The 22,987-nt window shown below is 43.6% G+C and overlaps 4 protein-coding genes across 6 annotated transcripts; 1 reads left to right on the top strand and 3 right to left on the bottom strand.

The window, feature by feature from the left end:
- The first annotated feature begins 3,815 nt into the window (after positions 1 to 3,815).
- Positions 3,816 to 4,678, top strand: LOC117845331 (uncharacterized). Its single transcript, XM_034726335.2, has one exon. The coding sequence runs from the start codon at positions 3,924 to 3,926 to the stop codon at positions 4,590 to 4,592; it is 669 nt and encodes a 222-aa protein (XP_034582226.1). The 5' UTR covers positions 3,816 to 3,923; the 3' UTR covers positions 4,593 to 4,678.
- A 483-nt stretch (positions 4,679 to 5,161) lies between these two features.
- Positions 5,162 to 7,484, bottom strand: LOC117845332 (ras-related protein RABA1f). Its single transcript, XM_034726336.2, has 2 exons — positions 7,102 to 7,484; positions 5,162 to 6,132 (listed from the first exon to the last, which is right to left on the bottom strand). Exons 1-2 carry the CDS (start codon positions 7,317 to 7,319, stop codon positions 5,700 to 5,702), a joined length of 651 nt encoding a protein of 216 aa, XP_034582227.1. The 5' UTR covers positions 7,320 to 7,484; the 3' UTR covers positions 5,162 to 5,699.
- A 79-nt stretch (positions 7,485 to 7,563) lies between these two features.
- Positions 7,564 to 11,586, bottom strand: LOC117845330 (pentatricopeptide repeat-containing protein At4g02750). Of its 3 annotated transcripts, none has more exons than XR_011897634.1 (3): positions 10,115 to 11,586; positions 8,183 to 9,847; positions 7,564 to 7,705 (listed from the first exon to the last, which is right to left on the bottom strand). XR_011897634.1 is itself a non-coding variant. In XM_034726334.2 (2 exons), the coding sequence occupies exons 1-2, from the start codon at positions 11,564 to 11,566 to the stop codon at positions 9,041 to 9,043; spliced, it is 2,259 nt and encodes a 752-aa protein (XP_034582225.1). In that variant the 5' UTR covers positions 11,567 to 11,586; the 3' UTR covers positions 7,681 to 9,040. The 3 variants fall into 3 exon arrangements, 1 of the variants encoding a protein (XP_034582225.1); XR_011897635.1 differs by having other exon boundaries at positions 7,681 to 8,527; positions 8,865 to 9,847; XM_034726334.2 differs by having other exon boundaries at positions 7,681 to 9,847.
- Positions 11,587 to 12,342: 756 nt separating this feature from the next.
- Positions 12,343 to 22,913, bottom strand: LOC117843947 (protein SLOW WALKER 2). The gene is made up of 16 exons (XM_034724734.2): positions 21,724 to 22,913; positions 21,329 to 21,404; positions 20,325 to 20,444; positions 19,656 to 19,731; positions 18,904 to 18,972; positions 18,624 to 18,704; positions 18,414 to 18,485; positions 18,155 to 18,247; positions 17,163 to 17,354; positions 16,948 to 17,031; positions 16,710 to 16,853; positions 16,416 to 16,505; positions 14,477 to 14,559; positions 14,122 to 14,403; positions 13,618 to 13,855; positions 12,343 to 13,152 (listed from the first exon to the last, which is right to left on the bottom strand). Exons 1-16 carry the CDS (start codon positions 22,403 to 22,405, stop codon positions 12,469 to 12,471), a joined length of 3,066 nt encoding a protein of 1,021 aa, XP_034580625.1. The 5' UTR covers positions 22,406 to 22,913; the 3' UTR covers positions 12,343 to 12,468.
- Positions 22,914 to 22,987: the final 74 nt, after the last annotated feature.

Consider the following 22,987-nt stretch of genomic DNA (forward strand, 5'->3'; position numbering starts at 1 on the left):
AAGTGCACACTTTCTTGCATTATTATGAAAGCCATCAATTGATTGAGCATGCTCCTTGAAACAATTCTTTGCATTCTTCCAATCTGTAAACCCAACTTTGGTGAATGTATCATTACTATGAAACCCAGCTTGTTGTGGCTTAAAAAGATAGCAATAAAATCAATAAGTTGCATCCTTGGCTACACTGTACTCTAACCAATCAAATTGATCAAACCATGATCCAACAAATCCTCTTGATTGGCCTTTACCATCTTTTTTCGTTTTTGGAAACTTATGACCAGTTGCCTGTATGGACCTATTTGTAGATATGCTCTCCTTGCCTCATCCCTAATGTCATGATGAAAATCATCAATTAGTTTCCTTTCTCCTGGATCAACAACTATATCTCTCATATTAAGTTCAATCCGTGATCTTTTTTCTCAACCCGGCTCTCTACACTTTCGGCACTACTCTTTTTAGCATAGTATTTCTCCATTCTAAGTTATGATTATGAAATATTGCAATTGCAAACTAAGACTCAAATACTTCCTGCTCAAATCAATGAAATGAAATATTCATTACTTTGCATAGACATAGCATAAATAGACTAGCAGTCATGAATTTCTATGTAAAAGGTAGCAAACTAGCAGTCATGGAGCAATTTAAAAAAAATAGCATACCAAAGCAATTTCAGCAGGGGGCCGGCCGTCGGCGTGGCCTGGGGCCTGGGGGCGCTGGGCGTGGGTGCGCCAGGCGTGGGCGTGGTTGGCGGGGTGGCGGCCAATAAGGGCCCGTTGGGTGAGTCGGCGATGGGCTGATGGCGACTCGGCGAGCACCTAGCGGTACGCGGCCTGCCGGCAGGGGCGCGGGACCCCGGGTGGCGGCGCGCGGCCGACGCCCGACGGCGAGCTGGGGCCTGGGGACGCGCCGACACGGCGCCTGGGCAGCGGCCGGCGGGCGCTAGCTCCAGTCCCTGCGGATGGGAGGCGGCTGAGTTGGGGGTGGACGGGTCACGGGAGCAGGCAGGCAGTGCTAGGGTAACGGCCTGGGCCAAGTTCTCTTTGGGGTAGGCTAATGGGCTAGAAAGCCTTTTATGCTATTTTTATGAAGGACTTTCCCACTACTCTTGGGCCGCGCCCCGGGCTGCAGCCCGGGCAACCTGGGGCCCAGATCCGCCCCTGGACGCAGGGCCGCATGCACTGCGTGGCATAAGCTTGCTCCCGCGTTCTGCTGTAAAATCCAACGACCTCGGCGTGGCTCCGCCCATCGTCTCCTAGACCTTCCCTTGCCATTCGACATCCTGACATGCCCACCGTCATCCAATCGGACAGCACAGCTGCAGAACAAAAGGCATCTCGGTGAAGTCGAGGCTATAGCCATCAGATCTCCACCCGCATCGCATAATTGATGAGGCCAATTGATTCCAGTGAAAGCGAGGGCATCTCTGATCCCTCTTCAGCTCGTCTCCTGGTGGTTTTTGCGCCTCCCCCGTTCCTCCTCGTCGCCGCGGGGGCTGGCCGCGGCCCTCCACCGCTCTATTCCCGCTGCGGTGGTCGTCCCCTCCCCTCCCCACACGCTGGCCGGGCGAAGGGCGGCGACGGTCGGGGGAGGTGCGGACGAGCCCGTGCGGTGTGGAGCAGAGGAGGGAGAAGGGTGGTAGGCTCACGGGGGCAAAATCGTCTTTTCGTAAGGTATTTAATAGTTTCTGGACGGAAAATCCAGTAGTGTCGTATAAAGAATGAAAGTTGAACTCGGTGTCAAATAGGAATTAAAATTTTTTGAGGGTCAAGAGGAACTAGTAGTTTTTCTGGTGTCAAAAAGGGAATTATCTTTTTTTTTCTCCATGTGTAGTTGAATTTAACTTCCAAAATTTTCAAGTGATGACGTACATAAATGTCGGTCCTAGGTTAGAAAATTATTTAAGAATTTTTTGTGCAATTTTGTATTTGTAGGGTTAATTTTGCATTAGATGGTCCTAACCTCTGCAACACCTGCATTTGGAACTTAAAGTCAAACTTGTGGTGTGGCGAAAATTGGACCAACTAAAATAGTACGAGGGGTCAGTCGAGCTGAAAGTGGACAGCATATATTAATAAAATGGACTTCTTCCTTCTGTTTTTGTTGTGCCGAATGCAACCCTGTTCTATGCTGTGCGGTGAAATTATGATTACGGTTAGGTGATGCATATCGGAAAAAAATTGGGGGAGGGGACATTTTAATACAGAACATTTTTTTATAATTGTTTTGTTTGATTTACTTCCAAAATGGAATATAAGTAACCTCATATGACTGAAGAATTCCCCGGAAAGCCTTAGTTACTGTTTACCTCGGTAAAAGCGCGATTGACTGTGGGCGTATGCGTGTCCACGCCTGGCCGTTCGCATGCTGCCTACGCTGCCATACACGGCGCAAAACAAAGGTACGGCGCATATTGTGCGATTCATCCTTGTAAACCCTATATAGATGACTAACTTTCATTCACTGTGAGTATACTTAATTTGACCAGGTGTTGGTTAACAAATACATAGTATATTTTTGAAGTAAAATGCATTTCTGAACAGAAAGAATAATAGTCAACTGAATTTCCCAGAAGTCTTTTGGTCGGCCCTGGGCCAGGGTGAAACGGTGACCGTCTACAGCCCCATTGGAGCAAGGCCTTGCAAAGTACATTGGATCGGGCCAGCTTGAAGCAAGGGAAGCTGGGCTAGAAAACACAAATACATTCTTTTCTTCTTTTTTTTTTTGCGAGTTAGGATTTCGATCAACTAACACGTGTTTGTCTTTTTATACTTGCAGAGATTATTTCAATGGTGTTGGAGATCTTTAACTGTGTTCGGCTGTGATTTTTTCCTGCTGATTCAATAGTGTTTTGTGAGAGAAAATAAGCTGCAGTACGGCTGATAAGGACTGAGAATAGTGTTTTGTGTTCATTTGTTGTTACGGGTGTGCCTATATGCATTGTATTATATTGAAGAATTGTAATGATCATGCTTTTTTGAACTTCTTTTGAATCTCAAGTCCATTACTCCTCAAGTTATTTCCTCTATTTCTATCCACAGTAACCTCATGAAAATTTCTTTTGTTACTTGCCCACTTAACTCAGTGAAGTACTCATGCCACATCACTCCCAAGGAAATATATAGTTTTTTTCTTTCTCTGCATCCTTATACAACTTGTGTATTAAGTTCAAATGTCTGTGGTATATATAACTTCACATGTAACTTGTAAATATCTGTAAAAAAAGTCACCACAATTTAGATAAGTCGGGAGCATGTGAGATCAATTTAACCCACGAAATGTGAAAACGCATTGTTCTCTTTTTTTTGTATTATATTGCCCCATTCTCTATGAAGATCCATGTTTATACTCATTTTGGGGTGTGAAGATTTATGCCGTTCATACGCCTACTAGGACAATACCTTGTCAATTGTACAAATCATATGCTGGACAGGTGCGAGGACAGCAAGATCAAACCCAATGGGTTTGTATTATATGAAACCTGTTACAGTGCACGCTGTTTGAAATATTTTGTGCCCTTTATGCTGGTACTTCGTGCTAGTTTTAGTTTATAGTCTGAAATTGTTGGATAATTCAAAGAAAAATAAATCAAAGAGAGCAAACCCAAACTTTGGCGGATTCATATCCCAAACAACCCAAAAACTCGGTAAGAATGTCTCCGGGCATTTCTTTTGAATCAGTCTGGACAATTCTTGATTCCTGTCAGTTGTCATCGCTTGCAACCAAAGCCACAATTAGTATTTCACTGAAACCACAAGCAACTATGACATAAACAGTCGAAAACGGGCTCGCGTTACTTCGCACGCGACAAACTCACAGATCAAAGCAATGGCGAAAGTACAACCAAACAATCTTTCACCATGCCGCCATCTATCACCACACGGAAGGATATTCGGAGCTAATCGAAGAAGGTCGGAGGGGAGGAGATGATGCTTGGCAAGAGCTCCATGGACTTGGTTCTTGTCCCCTGTGCGCTGGCGGTCATGGTCGGCTACCACCTCCTCCTCCTCTATCGCATCTTCCGGCGCCCCCACACCACGGTGATCGGCTACGAGAACCACAACAAGCTCGCCTGGGTCCAGCGCATGGCGCGGACGGCGGAGCCGGAGGAGGTCGCGCTGGCGCTGAGCGTGATCTCCGACGGCATCTCGGCGTCGATCACGCTGGCGTCGCTGTGCATCGCGCTGGCCTCGCTCATCGGCGCGTGGGTGAGCAGCGGCGCCGGCGGCGCGAGCGAGGCGCCGGCGGCGAAGTACGCCTGGCTCCTGGCTTGCTTCCTGGCGTCCTTCACCTGCTTCGTCCAGTCCGCGGGGTGCTACGTGCACGCCAGCTTCCTAATCAGCGCGCTGGGCTCCGACGCGCCGGCGAGCCACCTGCCGCGCGCGGTGCTCCGGGGCGGCGGCTTCTGGGCCGCGGGGCTCCGGACGCTCTACCTCGCCACGGCGCTGCTCGTGTGGGTCGTCTTCGGGCCGGCGGCCATGCTCGCCTGCTCCGCGCTCACCGTCGCCGTGCTTTACCTGCTGGACGGCAACTCCATGCCGCCGCACCGCCACCAGTTCTTGACAACGGCGGGCCCATCGTGTTCTCCCAGTTGATGAATTGAGAAGCTTGTCATGTTCTCAAAGCTCTTCCTTGTTGTAGCAGAAAATGTGTGACGTTCAATGAGATGGCTTAACTGAAAGAGTTTATCACAATTTTCTTTTCAGCATAGTCATGCCCGGCACCACATTCACAGCACAAGGCATGCCAAGCAAGATTAGTTGTTAAGATTCGTAGGTTGGGCATGACAGAGACAGGACCCATTACACTGTAATACACATGTTCAGCAACATCTTAAGGATATTATCATGTTATTCCACTAAATCACATTAGATCGTACAGTTCTTATTTTCCAATCAACTATATCAGCAGATAAATAAGCATTGTGCACTTAGGCACAAAAACAACCCATAAAATGGGCTGAACCATACTGCCTACTACATTAAGTGAGCATATATTACCTTCCAGCATGTTGTACATTAACCGATGAAAAAGTCTATAAAGAACTTGAATACCAAAGAATCAGTCACAATATACGTTCTACAGGTGGTTTGTATACACACAGTTACTCATGTATAAATGATCCCATGGATGAAAAGAACAAAAACCAAGATTAAAACCATCATGAACATAAAATAAAAGTGTGTATATGCCTGAACATGAAAATAAATAGGCTGATGAGGAACATAAACCTTCAATCCAAATTTTGTACACCTGTGAGAATTACATGATATAACCCTCTAAAAACACTTGCTGCCTACCAGTGACAGATGGACATTTACCGAGTGGAACATAACCCCTTGTGACATAAAAGACAAAGTTAAACTCTTTGCTCTCAGCAAGGAAACATCAGTAGCTCCAATTACAACATTTTAGCAGGGTATGTTATGTAGTGAGGTGTGTGGAGGGGATTCTAATATCAATTAGTGTGGAACAGTAGTGCATATAAACCATACAAGGAGACCATGAATATCAATGACACTGCAAAACGTTAGTTTTTGTCCCAGCCTGGAATTAAAACTTTTAACCTCTAAATCGTTTTTCTGGTGTACCAACATAATCTCATAACCAACCAGGCTAGGCAACACAAGGGAAGTCATATTTTCAATTACCAATCATATGATTGGGTGAGCATATGGTTCCTTTTCATGGTCGTATGCGATTTAGGATGAACAACACCCTGACTTCTTCACAGCAGAGACATCATCCTTGCCTCCAACATTGATGGTTTGTCCTCTTGGTGGAGCTGCAGGGTCATCGCCAATGTCGAGGGCCTTCTTGCTGACCACACGATAGATCTGAGTTAGGACCTCGGTGAAGGCGCTCTCGACGTTCATGGACTCCAGTGCGGAAGTTTCCATGAAGAAGGTACTTTCCCTCTCAGCAAAGCCCTTGGCATCCTCCACAGATACAGCCCTAAGGTGTCGCAGATCAGCCTTGTTGCCGACAAGCATGATGACAATGTTTGCATCTGTGTGATCCCGGAGCTCCTTCAACCACCTCTCCACATTCTCAAAGGTCACATGGCGTGTCACATCGTACACGACCAGTGCGCCAACAGCCCCTCTATAGTATGCACTTGTAATTGCCCGATACCTACAAAGGGAGGATAGGATAAACTTTAGCTCTGCTGAAATATTGAAGATGTTGCAGAAAAAATGTTCGTGAAATTTGCCAAGAAATAAAACATCAGAGCTGATTAAGTAAATAAGTCATATTGGAGCCAGTTACAAAGAATATAATATGTTAATGCCAAAGTCGGGATTATATTCTAAGGAAAATGGCAAATGCAGGTCAAACAGATGCTGTCCTACATTCCACATCAGGTGCCATGATTGACTGGATGCATGGCAAGGATAATGAGATGGAACTAGACAAACAAAAGGAGACAATCCTAGAAAGACTCTAAGCTTTACACAACCATTGCAGATTTTACAATTTGAAGGAGAGCTGGCAAAGTACCACCATAGTAGGTTAATTTAGAGCCAGCCTAGCAAACAAGAGGTGCCTTCCTGTTAATTACAGAGGTTGCAACATAATTTCTTTTATGAAGCCAGGAGGGTAGTACAAAATGTAGAATCACCTAACATGTTATTAGATATGATATGACAATGACAGGACATCATTAATGTCATGATATTGTGTATACTTTGACGACAGCAATGGTAGGAATTAAATTAGAGTGCCCATCTTGCAATTGCAATGCTGCTTCTTCACAGATGAAGAGAATGCCTCACGATCATTACAAACATTCAAGTCAATGTAAACCCAGGACTACAAGGTGTGAACAGATTGCACAAGGGAGGCCACAATTTCCCTCGTTTGTAAGCTGTACGATCCGAACTGGGACAATGGTGCATTTAACAAAATGAAACTACTAATTTGGTCCAACACGATGAAGCCTAGCAGAATGAGCCTAGGATTACAGTACGAGAGAATCCAACAGAAACGGATTGAATTCCTTCAAGAAACGGCAGAGAAATCGGCAAATGAACCTGGCAGATGGACCAACCAAGAAATCGAGAAAGGAAGGGGTAGTGAATGGGTGGTAGATTGATACGGTACCTCTCCTGCCCGGCGGTGTCCCAGATCTGGGCCTTGACGACCTTGTCGTCGACCCTGATGCTCCTGGTGGCGAACTCGACCCCGATGGTGGACTTCGACTCGAGGCTGAACTCGTTGCGCGTGAACCGCGAGAGCAGGTTGGATTTGCCGACCCCGGAGTCGCCGATGAGCACGACCTTGAAGAGGTAGTCGTAGTCGTCCTCCGCCCTGTACGCCATGGTCGGTCGCTCAGCCCCGGCAGGCAGGCGCTTCCGTTCCTTCCCTTCCTTCCTTCCTGAACCGGCGGTTCTTGGGGGCAGGAGGACGGGCAGGTGAGGCCCGCAGCGCTTCTCGGGGCTGCCGCGGGAGGGGAGGCGGAGGCGAGGTGGAGGAGGAGGGGAGGCGGAGGCGAGGCGTGGGTGGCGCGTATAAGAGGAGGGGGCGGAGGCGGGAGGTGGGGAGAACGTTGAGGAGGGAGGGGCGGCGGAAAATAGCAAGCGCCTCGCTGGCCGCCTGTGGTAGGTTCCCGTCCCGCCTCGGTGTCTCTGCTGGGCGTTTTGCTCCTGCAAGGAACGAACACATGCGGCGACAGGCGTCCACCCGGCACATGACGCCGCTCACATGCCTACACATGAGGATGGCCCAAGAGGAACTGTCAAGCTTGCAGATGAATGAAGTGTCCTTGACATGGAATCCAACAAAGATGAATGGAAGTATGGAACCTCCCTCGGTGTCTCTATGAACAATGGACAAGAATTTTGTTTGTTCAAGCCAGTTGTTTTGACATGTAAACAGTAGGTGCAGCTTATGCCTGACACTGCCAGATATTAGGACGAGTGAAAAAACTGTAATTTGTGGCAAGTAAGCAACATTATAATCCGTCACCAAGGCGTGCATGCACGTTCGTGTTTAGTGGCTAAACATGTCAGGACAGAGTTACCAGAAATCTTAAATAAGGCGTTGAAACTTTAAACATGAAGAGGTTTAGTTTAGTTGCAAGACTTTCATCATCAGGATTCAGGTTCTCCTGTAATCCCTCAAACTATGTGTTATGGTAGTAGTTATCAACTGAAATGAAGGGCTGCAGAGAAATACGACTCACATGACAGAAAGATGTGCAGGCTCTGAAGATCCATCCACTAGAATGAGCAAAACCTTCAGCTCCATGCATGCACAGAGTTGCCTGCTCCTGAGCTCCTCGCTGGTAGATCAGATGCATGATACCCCCTTGCAACCAGATAGCAGCACCTGATTGATCATGCAAAGCATGCATACCTGAGCCAATGGAAGAACCTTTAGTTTTGCCATCACTGTTATTCTGACGGAAATGGCATGGCAATACATGCCTGCAATTGCTTTCTGCAGTTTGGTTTGTCACGTATATTCAAGCTCAATAGAGGATGTTTCACTGGATAGCACCATCCTCTTGAATATTCCAATGCCACACCTGATAACAGGAAAGCAAGTAGTTTCAACTTTTTTTACTTTTCATCGGTAGAAAATTAATAACAAGTAAGGTGGTTGTTTTCCACTACTTTGCACCTAAGCTGATAGTTCTCCCTTTGACCTCTACCTATTGACAAACTACAAGGGATGCATCTTTTTTCCAAGGTTTCTCCAACAGACAAATGCTAGCAGATTGTCCAGGTACAGTTCATGTGAGACCAGAACATGCAGTCAGTACATTTGTTTTCTCTCTAGGTATCTTTTGTGTTTTGCCTCTGGAGATATGAATCTCAGTACTCACAAATACACTGCAATTCCAAATTAACTTTGCAAATCACCTGGATAATCTTTTTGAACCAGAAATAAAGTAGAAAGCCTAGTGGCGAACATGGCCAGATCCAGACATCAGGATGCCCACTATTTTTGTCTGTAGTCTGCATTGCATAATCATGATTTCGACATCCACAGTCTACTACATTTCCTTCAGAATTTCTTTGCATGAATATACTCATCATTACCAGTAATCACCACATGAACATGAACCATCTCTAAAATGGTGAAAACGGTTAGAATCCCGCAATATGATCAGCCTGCCCTCAATAGCAGATATATACTTGAAAGCAGTATGGCAGTCTTCGCATACTCTCAGGTTTTTTATCACCCTGATGGGCCTCCCAGGAGGAATCTTAAGAATACCATAAGCAACAGCAAGCTTCTCACTGTGATACTTGAGCATGTGCTCCTTCTCTTCCTCCTCCACATCATGCAAAACCATATCTGTAGCAGATACATAGCCTGCTTTTTTCATCCTCATGTCAAGGTCTTCCAGGAAATCATATATGTCTTCCTTCTCAGAATGTACACAATCACCCACTGAGAAAGTGTGGACTTTGTTCTGCACTTCAATCCAACTGAATCCTGGAACCTTCTTCACACCACGCTCATACATCATAAGTCTCATTTTATCCACATCACGCCATTTGCCAGAGGATGCATATATATTTGATAGCAAGACATACATGCCAGCATTTTCAGGTTCCAACTCAAATATTTTCTCAGCTGCACTCCTGCCTAGTTCAGAATTGCGGTGGATCCTACTAGCACCAAGTAACGCACCCCACATGGTAGAGTCAGGCTCAAAAGGCATGTCCTTCATAAGATTAACCGCTTCATCCAATCTTCCAGCCCGTCCAAGAAGGTCTATCATACAAGTGTAGTGTTCAGGTTTTGCTGTCACACCAAAATTGTGGTGCATCGAATAGAAGTATGAAATGCCTTTCTCAACCAAACCAGAATGACTACATGCTGCAAGTACTCCAACCTGAAAGTCAGATTAACCAAAACCATTAGATCGGAAGAGAACATCTATTCTTGATTTTAAATTTTACTACACCAGGCCAACTTCCTGTAGGCTTCTTCAGTGAATGTTGTCTAAAAAAGTAGGCACATGCAGATATCATAGTACATGACTTTACTACAAAGAGGGACATATAAATAAACACTAAAGTATCATTAAGTGGATCAATCCTTCAAGTCCATCCAACAGACTTAAAAGACAACGTTCCACTTCCAGAAAGGATGTTCTTACCAAAGTAATATCATCTGGCTTTGTAGAGGTCTTCCTCATTGTATCAAAAAACTCAAGTGCTTCCTTGCCAAAACCATGCCGTGCATAGCCTGCAATCATAGTATTCCATGAAACAACATCCCTCTCCTCCATCTCCTCAAATGCATTGTGAGCTTCCTCCATATTTCCACATTTGAAGTACATAGCTAGGAGTGCATTCCCCACAAAGCAGCCCACACCATAACCAGCCTTAATCAACCTGCTATGAAGTTGCATTCCACACTCAAGTGCAGCAATGTCAGCACATGTGCTCAAAACACAAGCAAATGCTGACCTATTCACCCACTCACCACAACGCCCCATCTCTTTGAACAACTGCAGGGTTTCCTCACTGAAACCACCTTGAGAATATGCAGCCAGCATTGCAGCCCACGAGACTGCGTCCTTCTGTGGCATCATGTCAAAAATTGCCCTCGCCTCCTCCAACATCCCAGCCTGAGCATATCCAGTCAGCATTGTGTTCCATGAAGCTACGTTCCTGCAGGGCATTGCATCAAACAACTCCTTCGCCTCATCCATCATCTTCCGCTGAACAAATGCTGCCATCATTGCATTCCATGATACAGCATTCTTCTCTGGCATGGCATCAAACACTCTCCTGGCCTCTTCGAGCATCCCATTTTGTGCATACCCAGACACAACTGCTGTCCATGTGAAGACGTCCCTAACCGGAGCTGCATCAAACAACCTTCTCGCCTCCATCATATCCCCTCTCCTTGCATACCCAGATACCATAATGTTCCAAGACACAACATCTCTCTGCGGCATTCTATTAAACATCTCCTGCGCTTCAGCCATCTTACCCCACTGCACATACCCAGCCATCAAAGCGTTCCAAGAAATTGCATCCCACTCTGTCCTCGAATTAAACAGCCCCCTTGCTTCTTGAATTCGTCCATTCCGCACATACGCAGCAAGCATGCCATTCCACGAAACAGCATCCTTCTCTGGTGCGAGATCAAAGTAGTGCCGCGCGAGCGAGACAAGCCCATGGTTGGCGTGAGACGAGATCATGACGTTGTAGGACACGGAGTCCTTTACGGGCATTTCTTCGAACAGGCTCCGCGCGTCGGCCAGGGATGAGGAGACCGCCAGCGCGTGGAGGAGCGTGTTGTAGGAGAAGGTGTCGGGCCGCGGGATAGAGCGGAAGAAGGAGAGAGCCAGCGGGAGGCGGCCGTTGGCGGCATACCCGGCGAGCATGGCATTGTAGGTAGAGGTGGAGCGGCGTGGCATCGCGGCGAAGAGGCGCTCGGCGTCCGGGACGCGGCCCGCGCGCATGTGGGCGGTGATAGCCTTGTTCCGCTGGATCACCTCCGCGTTGGGCTTGGCGGAGAATGAGGCGTCGCCGGCGCCGGCCGGGGGCCGGGGGCTCCGCTGCCGCGCGGCGGCGCGGAGATGGCGCGAAGGGAGCATGGGTGTTTTTTTCGAACCGCAGATGCGTGCTTTGCTTGCTGTAGGGCTTTTAGAGGATTCAAAATATATGCCCAAAATTGTGGGTATTTTCCAAATTATTAAGAATTGTAATTGCATGCATGAAATTATCCTTTATACCTTTGGACTCAGCATATTACAATGATATTATGTGGCATAAATTGTCATTAGATGGCACTAAATCATTATTAAGTTGCGATGGGATGGTTAGTGCATCTATATAATTAGTAGTGATTGATGTGCGCCAATTAAAATGTAAGGGATGAATATCACATTTTCAAAATACTTATAGACCTAGAACATATTTTTTTTTCCTTCATTTAGTGATACACGGTATGTTTGGCATGTGAATTTTCGGTGGATTGTTCTTAACAGAGAATCGAGGCACCAAAGATTGCGATGCCGTGCGTGCAGATTGGTCGGGAAAATGATGCAGAAGCTAGAGCTTGGATTATGGAGTGCCACTTCATTCGCCAATTCTGTCGTGCGTACAGATTGCGATGTCGAGCGTACAGATTGGTCATGAAAAGGGAAAGTGTTGTGCAACTTCTATTCGCCAATTCTTCAATCAGATACGTAATCTGCAATAATTTCGCTACGGTGGCACCCCGGTACAGATTTGATAGGTCTTTTCCATGCAACACCCTGGTATTTGGCTAGTTTGTAGAAGAACAATGCGACAAGATTGTACCTGCGCTTGGCTAGCCTGTATAAATGCGCGCGATGACTAGTGCATGAAATTGAAGAGGAGACGCGTGTACAAACCAATTCAGTACCTTCTCGGCTCAACATCAGCATTACTTAATCATGTACCTTTTAGAAATACAAAAATGCAATGAACACCACTGTGATGGTCATTTCCAATAAGTTGATGGGCGTGTTTCTCATTTTGATTCCCTAGACCTCTTGTTTTGCGATCTCGACTTTGGTTTCTTGTCACCACCAGCTCTCCCTGTTGCCTTCCGCTTCCGCTTCAAGGTCGTCTCATCTGCATCCCCAGCCATCAGATGCTCATAGTCTTCCAGGCTTGCAAATGGAGATCGACCACTCTTTACACCATGTTTCTGCTTCTGCGGTGCCACCTTTTTCTTTGCACCACCATTGCCAGCATTAACCATTTCCTCATCACTAGAGTTTCCATCGAAATCGCCCGCATCCTCAAGGGCTTCAGCATCCATACCCGCAAGACTAGCAATGTCGTCATCATCGCTTCCTGATCCTCCATCCATAGAAGCACTATCTGAAATGTCATCCAACTCAACATCACTGCCGTCTTCAAGTAATTCCTTTTCCTCATCAAATGCATTGGAGTCAAGGTCATCATAGTCATATTCTCCATCCTCTGCCAACCCATCTCCGAACTCCTGCATCTCATCTTCACTCTCATCACTAGCATCATCAGCTAAGAGCTCCCCAGTATCTTCATCAAGAGCTGAATCCTTCCTCTTTGCCTTAATAGGGCCAGACTTGTTCATGTAGAAACGGTGGAAAATAATATCTTCAGGAGGTACTTCATTTTCCGCCAATTCCAGAAGCTCTTCTCCGATGAGATGATGATTCATGTCAAGCTGCAGACACAGACATAGGTCAGCAATGAATCAAAAAGCCAAGTGTATTTGGCAGGGTTCAGCATTTATACAGAAAGGCAGTGATCATTAGATACATGCCTCCGCATCCAGTTAGAGAAACAAATACCTAACGCATTATTCTGTCGTACTCTGGACACATGACTGCTCTTTCTTTTGGAGAATGTAAGGGGGGAAAAAGGATACTTCCTTGACATTTTGCACATGAAATGGTCTCCGGTATGCAACTTTGGCCACTATTTTCTACTAGAATGCATTTATAAACAAATGAGATTATGACATTATTTTTAAGGCAACATATTTTTTCAATTTTAGAGACTATACTTTAAGTCAAAGTTTTGAAAGTTTGAGCATATCTCGTCCAAACATCTAGTGTGACTGGAGGGACTGTCACACAGGCGAAACAGTTTAGAGTCAACACAGTGAATCCAAGTAACAATGGCTAACCTTTTTAGCTGGGGCAATTTGTGATCCACCATGCCATTTTCCTTCAGCGATGCGGTTTCCTTTTGGTTTCTTTTCCATGAATTTGTCAAGGAAGGCAGGAAGTGATAGGTCTGTCAGCGGATCGCCACTATAAACAATATTGTTGCCAGATAGCAATGTTCTGGCCATAGTAGAAACTGAAGGGTGCACATGTGAAGCCAATACTGTCAGCTCCCACCAACTGACACGATCTGCATTGCTGACAAAGAAAAAGGTACATATGATCAACTAACCCTTTGCAGTTGTAAAGAACATAAATAAAAACAACAGGACACACTAACAAGTGGAAAGAATTCAAAGAATAGAAGACGTCCACTCAAATCATCCAATAACAGAAAGCAACATTACCCATATATTTCCTGAGGATACGTGAGTAAGAAATAAAAAAATTCAAGCCTCAATATAGCAAATAACTGATATGTAAATATAGGATCCATGCACAGTAAATGAGATTAAATAGACTACCAGTAAGAAGGCTCTCTGTGTCGTGGATCATATAATGCATGTAGTCTCGACGTGTCAGCTGATGCATTGTTTTCACCATTTTCATCCCTTTCTATCAATTTCACTTGCTTTCCACTATCAGAACCATCACCAGCATCAATGTTGTATTTCTCATGAGCAGCTAATTTGTCATTATGTTTATCTAGCACTGCTGAGGCAATAGAAGAGTCATCATGACTCTCTATAATGTCTTCAAAGTGCTCATCACCATCATCAACAGATTCATTCTGGAGCACAATCGCCCTGAAGATTTAAATTTCAATTATTACCATCATGAAAGATAATGATATGTTTTGATTAACAACTAATCACACACCATAATGGTGACTTTGCCTTAAGGACCTCTGACAGAATGAAAAGACATCCACAAGCATATTGAGGAGGCCGTTGAAGAGCCACCTGCCCAGAGAAATTACATCAGTAATTGTACAATCATAAATAGCATCTGTAATATTCAAAGCCTAATTTATTAGTAGTCTACTGTTCCAATGACACCTAGAAAATCTTTTGCTAATTTCGCATCACAGATCCCATCAGAATTAACTATTGGTTTCCAACTAACACGAGATCACAGCTTTGACTGACAAATGGGTCCAACAACCATGGGACCCAAGTGAAGGGGACCAAAGTAAGTCTATAAATTGCAAAGACCAGAACAAGCAAGGCGTGAAAAATGATCTGAAACTACTATTCCAATTCTTCCTCTTTGCCAAATTCCTCTCATGTTGTGGCACCTCGCTAGCAGCCACGGGAGTTGTATGATTGTATCCTGTCCGGTTTGGTCACATCTTGGAGAATGATTCTGGACTGTGGCTTTGGAGAAGGTAATTCTGTAAGGCTCCTGCCACCTATTGTCCTACCTTTCGGGTTGGATTTGATGTGGAAAAGTATTAGAGTATAGCATTAGTGGCAACCTTATGCTATACCGTATTGTGGTTCTAGTTGCAGAGGTAAACATTAGGTTCTGATAATTGACTACTAGAATTGGATGGTTTGGTTCTGTTTCACAGTTTGAGGGCATAATCCCAAACCAGAAGCTAAAACAAACATCCATCAATGGACGAAAGGGTTATACAAATAGCAAAAAATACGAAAACAATTCATTTCAAAGTATCAAATCTATCATTGTAAAAAATGCCATAAAAAGTTGAAGCAAGTAGAGCACGAATTGGGAGTAAGTACATATCGGGGCTATGCTAGCTGGGATGGGGAACAAGAATAGAACTTCCCATCCACATCCCCTAATATGTAATTTCCCCATAAATTGGCAGGTTAAGAGTCCACATTGCCCTCTGGAATTGGTGATATTGATGAAGATGTTGGTCATAGAATCAAAGCGAGCGACTGCATCAAGCATCTCACATCCTTTGAGACAAAAAAAAAGGGAAGAAAAAAAAATACAACAGCTAAGAGGTGAGTTCTATAGTACAGAGATCAGATTTGGTATGTATTACGGCGCAAAAATGTAATCCTACTATGACACATCTAACAGTTACATGTACGCAATTAACATGTTGTGGTGGATATGTGATCGTACAAGAAAGGATTGGATTCAAAATGATGGTATACATTTTCAAAAGTGACACTATACATGACAGGGTCGGGGTGGCACTGATTAAAAGAAAAGATTGTCCAATACCAATTGAGACGCTTTGGACAATCAACGGAGGAGATACCAACGCTTAGCAGAACTTTAGGGCATGATGACAAGGTGAAAATACAAGGAGAGGCAGGGGTCCACCATTTCTAGGTCAGAGAAAGCAATAACGAGAAACTTGAAGGAATGAGCATCCAAATTTAGCTTTGGACAGGAGCATGTGGAAATAGAACCTTGAATATGACCTAGAAAATCAATCATCTTTTTACTAGTTTTGTTTTACTTGCAGTATACCACTATATCTGTCTCTTTTTTGTTGATCTTTGTGGGTTTCATCTCCCACCCCACCTCAACTTGGTTAAGGCCAAGAGACTTGGTTGTGATGAAGAAATTACCAGCATGCCACTGCCAATAGGAAAACAGTCTTTGTGCCATCCATTTACAGGCACACCACCACAGAACAGCCCATATTATGCATATGACAGTTCCATGTTTTGCAACCATATAATTGTTTGCAGTAGTGGAAATAGCATTATATGCCTACTTAATATACTAACAGTTGGTTGTTTTACAGCGGTACTCATACAGACTCAAATAGTATATCTATATCTAAGAGCTGCATCATGAAGATTAGCTATCGTGTTAGAAAACAACAGACCTGCAGGAGCCTCTTTGAAAATGCAGCTACTCTCTTCAACATTACATCATTCTTCATTGCTTTCACCAACAGCCCAAGAAATAACTCCGGCTGAAATATGTACGACATAACGAATCAGATAAAATATAATGAGGAGACACTTGACAATGTAGATGCACAGTTCAAAGCTACTTTCTTGACAGTTGTATTAATAAAGGTAAAGGGCAATTTGGATAATCAAAAATAATTGTGAACCAGCCAATTTAAATTCATAATGCAGATAAGAAAGAAAGAAAAAGAGCAGGGAAGTAAAACCTTTGAAGAAGTAACAGCGGCAGGACTCAAGAGCTTTGCATACAATGCACGATAGAAACGGTCACTTGCTATCTGATTTTTCGTAGATATTTGGAATAAAAGCATCAACGCTTGAACACCAACATTGAAATTCTCAGCATGAGCCTACATGAAACCAAAATGATTAGGTCAAGAAAGCTTTATGTCCTAAACATACATATTTAGTAAGGTACTTCATATCATTATCTAAAAAACTCACCAATCTGAAAAGAATCGGTGTCTGAACTTCCACAATATCATCAACTTCCGAGCTCGCAACATATGGTAATGCCCTATTTACACCCTTCATATGATGAAAGGATTAATAAAGAAAACGCAGACACCAATCAAGCAGCAGTTGTAGCAAACATAAGCAAAGACAAATGTATGAGCAAAGTTTTAACTCATGAGTGATCTGTAGAGTGTAATACATACAGTTAAAAGTGCAGAGAGGATTCTGGAGTCCATCTCCAAATCTGATCCTGCTGTTGAACTCACTTCATTGTTTTCATGGGATTTGGAGTCCTTAACCTTGTTAATTCCTCCCTCTTTTTTACCCTTTTCTACATTTTTCTTGCTGTATTTACTGCCTGTATCTCCTTTAGTATCACTAGAGCTCATGAGTACCTAACATATTGTGCAATAGAACAATAAAACTGATTGTATATCCTCTATGTCAAACGTTGGCATTTGTACAAGTAACAAGATATCAAAATGAGAAAAACTAAAAGGCAAAAAAGATATGAATACAGTTTGGATTCCGAAAAAAAATCTTGACAAAAAAATAGCACATGTTTTTGAATACTTCAGTATTCCCTCCGTCCCAAATTACTATTCATTTTGGCTTTTCTAGATACATAGCTTTTGCTATGCACCTACAAATGCTATGTACCTTGAAAAGCCAAAACAAATAGTAATTTGGGACAGAGGGAGTAGTTAGCAAAATAGTACATGAAAAATAGATGTGACCAAAAGCAATAAAACCAAAAGATGACAAGATCAAGCCCAAATGCTAATTAGATACACCATACAGGAAGTACAGAGATAATAACTACTGAAACACATCAAAATGTTGGCTGGCAATGTGCCAAGCACTGAAATAAAGTACAATCACAGGCTTAAAGATTAGTCTATCAGTATATCACTAGCCCCACCACCCCCAAGAACCGCTTTTACTGGCACATTGCCCTTTGAAATTGGATGTGCCACAACAGCACCTTCCATGTTCAGTGGGTTCAGGTCATCAATCTCCAAATTTAGCCAGGACTACCCCGTTAAGATCAACCAACCATATGTTCATTGAGGTACTCATACCAGATATGCACATGTGATGGGAAATAAAACTTAAACAATGGAATACAAAGGCTAGTAAACTATTCATACAGTAAGCATAGAAACAACTAAATAAAGCTGAAACGTATCCAAACCTTGAACAGTGCAATGTAGACATCTACCAACCGTTTTGCAATTTTAGGCCCATCTCCCTTGTGTGTAAGAAGAATCTGGCTCAAAAAATTGACCTGTATAAAATCCCACCAATTAAAAGGCTATGTAAACCATATTTCTAATAATTACATCGTAGTTTTGGTAGATAATTCAGCAAAATCCAATATTCCTAAAGTATTCCTTGTCTATGATATTTTGAAACAATACTAGCATAAGAAAATGCTATTAGCAATTACTTACAGCCTGGTACTTGGCCCTAAGCCCAACATGAGGTCTGAAGAGAAAAGAATCCACCTCATCTATTACAACAATCTGCAAATTGAAACAGTTCAATGAGGCCAAAAAGAAGATAAATTTTGTGTGAAACGCTTTGCGTGCAAAATTTTACATAATTAACTGTCTTGATTAAAAGCACAATCCTTGTCAATTACAGAATTCCCATCCATGTACCTTCATATTTGGATGAGCAGCCAGGAGACATGTTAACAGATATGCTGCACTCGATGCTGCTCTCCTTTCAGGATCTCCAAGCTGCAGTAGATAATTTGCATGAGAAGCGAGATTATATCTCTCCTAGTAAGACTCTATGGCAGCAATTCTCGTAAATGATCTTAAGTATTTTGCTTTTCAATCTAGATCATGCCAGTTCTGCATATATTGAATTAAAAGGAGACAGAAAACAGGCAAAAGAACGGAGTTCCATAGTGTAAAAAAAAAAGAGGCAACGCACCTTGTTAACAAGAGCTGTAAGTAACCGACGTTCCTGCTCTGATTTACTTTTCAAAAGGATGAAAACCGTCTGCAATAAATAAAATAGGAATGATCCAAACCACATTCATATCATTACATAATCTATGAAGTCGAAATGAAAAGATTGGAGTGTTTGCGTCATGATGCATGCTACAGCAACTCTACAGAACCCAAACTGATGTAGCACTGGGCCCAAGCCATATCATGTTTCCTCCTTAGGTAGATTAGTAAGTTAGAAACTGTGAGGGATTGCCATTGCTATCTTCAAGGTATGTTTTTTAAGGATTAGATTATATTCCTCTACATGCTTAGGAGTCAGGTAAACCTCTCCATATAAATAGATGATGCATCAGGTATCGGCTTATGAATCAATGAACAAGTCTCCACATTGTTGCTCCTGATCCAGCTAGCCATCTATCCCATGGTTGGTTTAGCAAAAATCAGCATTGAGTTCCAAACAGTTCCAAACTTCCAATGAACTCCAGATGGTTCCCAAAAGATGCAGATAGAATATGCAATTAAAATTAAAATTAAAATTTATATAACAAAGAAGTCTATTGGATTTTATATTTACCAGAAGCTACTGCAAATGCAAATACAATTTCTGTTGGAAATGGCTAGCTCCACTAATAATATATATAGTACATGTTCAATTAGAAGATAGAATTTGTGCTAAGATAATGTACAGTGTTAAAGTCAGTTTTCACAAAAGATTACACAACTCTGACCAACCTTCATTGCTTTGTCCTTGAGATTTGGCAGCATATCTTTTACCGCATCCTCCAGCGACATAACAAACTTTTCGTATCTGCAATAGTATCAATCTGAGCATCACCGATCGCGATAAAATCATCAACAGCATAAAAGATCATTTTATCTTGATACATAAAAAAGTCCATGCAGATGAATATCCGATATTTGGTTTCTCCAAGGTCACAGACTCACAGCATTTGTTAGCAACCAAACAAGTTAAATATTTGGTTGTGCAAAAAACATCAATAAGTATCTTGATAAGAAGATATTTGCAAACCAAGTACCAACACACCAATGAATTGGGAATATATAACATGAGAAAGAGAAATACCGAACTTAGAAAACATATATAGAAGGGAAACATCTTCAATGCATAACAGTGTTAAACTAAGCCATATTTTTCCTATAAATCTTTTTAAAAGCAGAAAGAATTGATAAATTACAGATTTATTTCTGTTTTTTTCTGAGAGGGACAGATTTCTCTCTGTTGGATGTATATGTATGTAGCTTTTATTAGTTCCTTGTGAATAGTGTTCTGAGCATAGGTAAACCACATACACTCTTTGTACACTGGACACTTGCATCTGGAGTCAAGACAACACAGCATTTACCTGAAACGCAGGATAGCTCTAAAGGTTAATTCAGTACCTCTGTTTTAAGCAGTCCTCCCAATGCCAGAAGAGCAGAAGTGAGTAGCCATCTTTTGTTTCAGGTAAAATGTCTAGAGGGCGCTGGATAAGACTCTTCAACTTACGATCAGGTAATAACCTATCAAGAAAAAGAACAAATAACTAACATGGCACACAAAAAAAACTGTGGTAATTAAGAAAACTTGATGTTTGAGAACAAATTTTGTAGCTTATGTTCGAATAGTCACTTATAACACAGCTGTTGACCATAACTCAGTCCACTTATTCACATGCGGCCTAGTTTATGCAGATTACCTTTATGCAGTGGAGCCTGAAAAAAGTAGAGAAAATAGTAGAAAGCAACTAGAAATCCACAACTTTTTCCTTTCTTATCTATATCTAGGCTAACCTTGTAACCTACCAGCAATTTCTTCCCCCACTTTCCAAATGACTACCAGTCTACCACAGCAGTAAATTTCTGCAAGCAGTAGCATTTCAATCCTTCATTTTGCTACTACACAAGCTCTGAGCATAATATGCATGTAATAATAAAATTGAAAATAAATCAGAGAAAGGAAAACTCCTGCCAAAAGTGGGGAGGAGAAATCAAGATAGCCTAGTGTAACTAAAATTTCAGGGACAAACATACTACACCAGTCAGAAGACAGAAATTACATTCACATGCGGTTTGGGTCATTGGGATGATATACAGGATTGCAGAACTTCAATGAAATGGTACAGTAAATAAAACATGAATAAGAATGGTAACTAACTGTAATGCATGGTTTGCATCAACAGGGCCCCCCTTACACACAAAATATAAGAACAATAACACAGATCACTCAGATGACACCCACAAAGATGGATTCAATTTGGCGACGATCTCCACAAAACATCAACTAGGAAAGGAAGCTATTGAATAATGCCAGTGAATACCATGAAGATTGGTTTAAAATACTGTAAGAAAAAACTTAAATTATGAGTAGCATAGCAAAATTTCAGAAGGTACCAGAAGATGCTAACCTCATGAGGAATAACTCTTTCAATGCATCAAAGCCTGTGAACGCATACCTCTTACCAACTTTTGATGTTACCATACCTGTTGTGACCGAAATAGAAATGTGAGAAAGCGAAAGAAAAGAATATATTCAAACTATTGTGGTGTAAAATCTAGGTATTCTCAAGATAACAATTACTATGATTGGTTCCAAACAAGGCAAATCTTGCTTACCCAAAACATGTCAGCAAATCTAGTTCAATGTTTTTTCTAATCTGAAAGGCTGTATTACCTTGTTCAACATACATAATGATTCTGGATAATTAGCAATTGCCGCTAATTGTTGTCAACACTATAGTCACTTGTGTTCCTTTTACTACCTAATCACTTAGAAGCATAGCATTTCGGTAGTGAAACTCACCAAGGAGGGAGTCGAGCGCCCTCATGTTTGCAATTGGATTGTCCTCAACGAGACATGTAAATGCAGACACCTTGTCAGCTGATGTACCAGACTTTGCTGATATCTCCAGGAGCTTCAGGTCACCATGCCCCCGCCTCACCGTGTCATATTCCCTCGCGTACTGCGCCATAAGCTTCTCCGCCAACTCCCGTTTCTGCTCCACTATCCTCTGCATTTCCTGAAGCCCGACGGCTGGAGGGGTCTGCTTACGGCCACCCAGGACCTTCGCCTCCAGCTCATCAGCGTCAGTGTACCACTGCCCTGAGAGTGCCGCCGCCTTCATCAGCGGGTAATTCGTGGTGACAGCACCAGGTTTGGTGGTAGTAAGGGGCCCATGTAGCTCGAGAGGGTGAGGCTTCTTGGAAGGTTTAGGGTTTTGATGGGGGTTTGCTGTGTTCTCAGGGGTTTGCTGGGGTTGTTCCGAAGGAGGTTTTGGGGGTTTTTTCATGGGGCCGGACTTGCGGAAGTCGGAATCGTCGAAGCCGCCGGCGGGGTCGCCGGCGCCGTCGACGAGGCCAAGGGAGGAGGCGAATGTGGCGACGTCAGACTTGAGCGCGTCCATGTCCTTCCCATTACCTTCCCCGGCCGAGGGCTTCTTCGATTTCTTCTTGGTGCGCTTCGATTTGGGGTTCGGCTCTGCCATGGGTAGATGCGGCGGGAGCGTGGCTGCAGGGGCTCGAGCGGCGGGAGCGTGGCAAGCAGGGGCTCGAGCGGCGGGAGCGTGGCAAGCAGGGGCTAGAGCGGGGTTGGGGAAGACGAAGGGCGAGGAGGAAGAAAGAACGGGCGGCGGCGGTGGCGCGCACACACAGCGAAGGGTCCTAATGGGCTGGATGGGCTAGGGTTAGATGATTAAGTGGGTTTGTCGGCTGCCTTTCTGTGCGGATGGGCTGGATGGGCTAGAGTTGGCACCCTCATTCGAAAGTCCTATCCATCTTCCGGAATGTGGAAGCTTATCCACCTTCCACTTTGAGATTCGTGTAAAGATCATAAATGAATGGCGCGGATTTAATCTTCCTCCTCACTTTAGCGAACACAACCTTGAACTCCGCCGCCGCTGAGGGCTACCTTGCTCGACGAGCCTCCGCCCCATGCTCCGACGAGCCTCCGTCCCTTGCTCCGACGAGCCTCTGCATGTTAGGGTTCGGGGTTAGGGTTAGGATTGGGGTTGGGGGTGCTTGGGGGCTCCATGTCCGGAGCTATAAAAGAGATGGCCCCGGTCGCCGGT

The sequence above is a fragment of the Setaria viridis genome, chromosome 2 (genome assembly GCF_005286985.2).
Source record: "Setaria viridis chromosome 2, Setaria_viridis_v4.0, whole genome shotgun sequence".
NCBI lineage: Eukaryota > Viridiplantae > Streptophyta > Magnoliopsida > Poales > Poaceae > Setaria > Setaria viridis.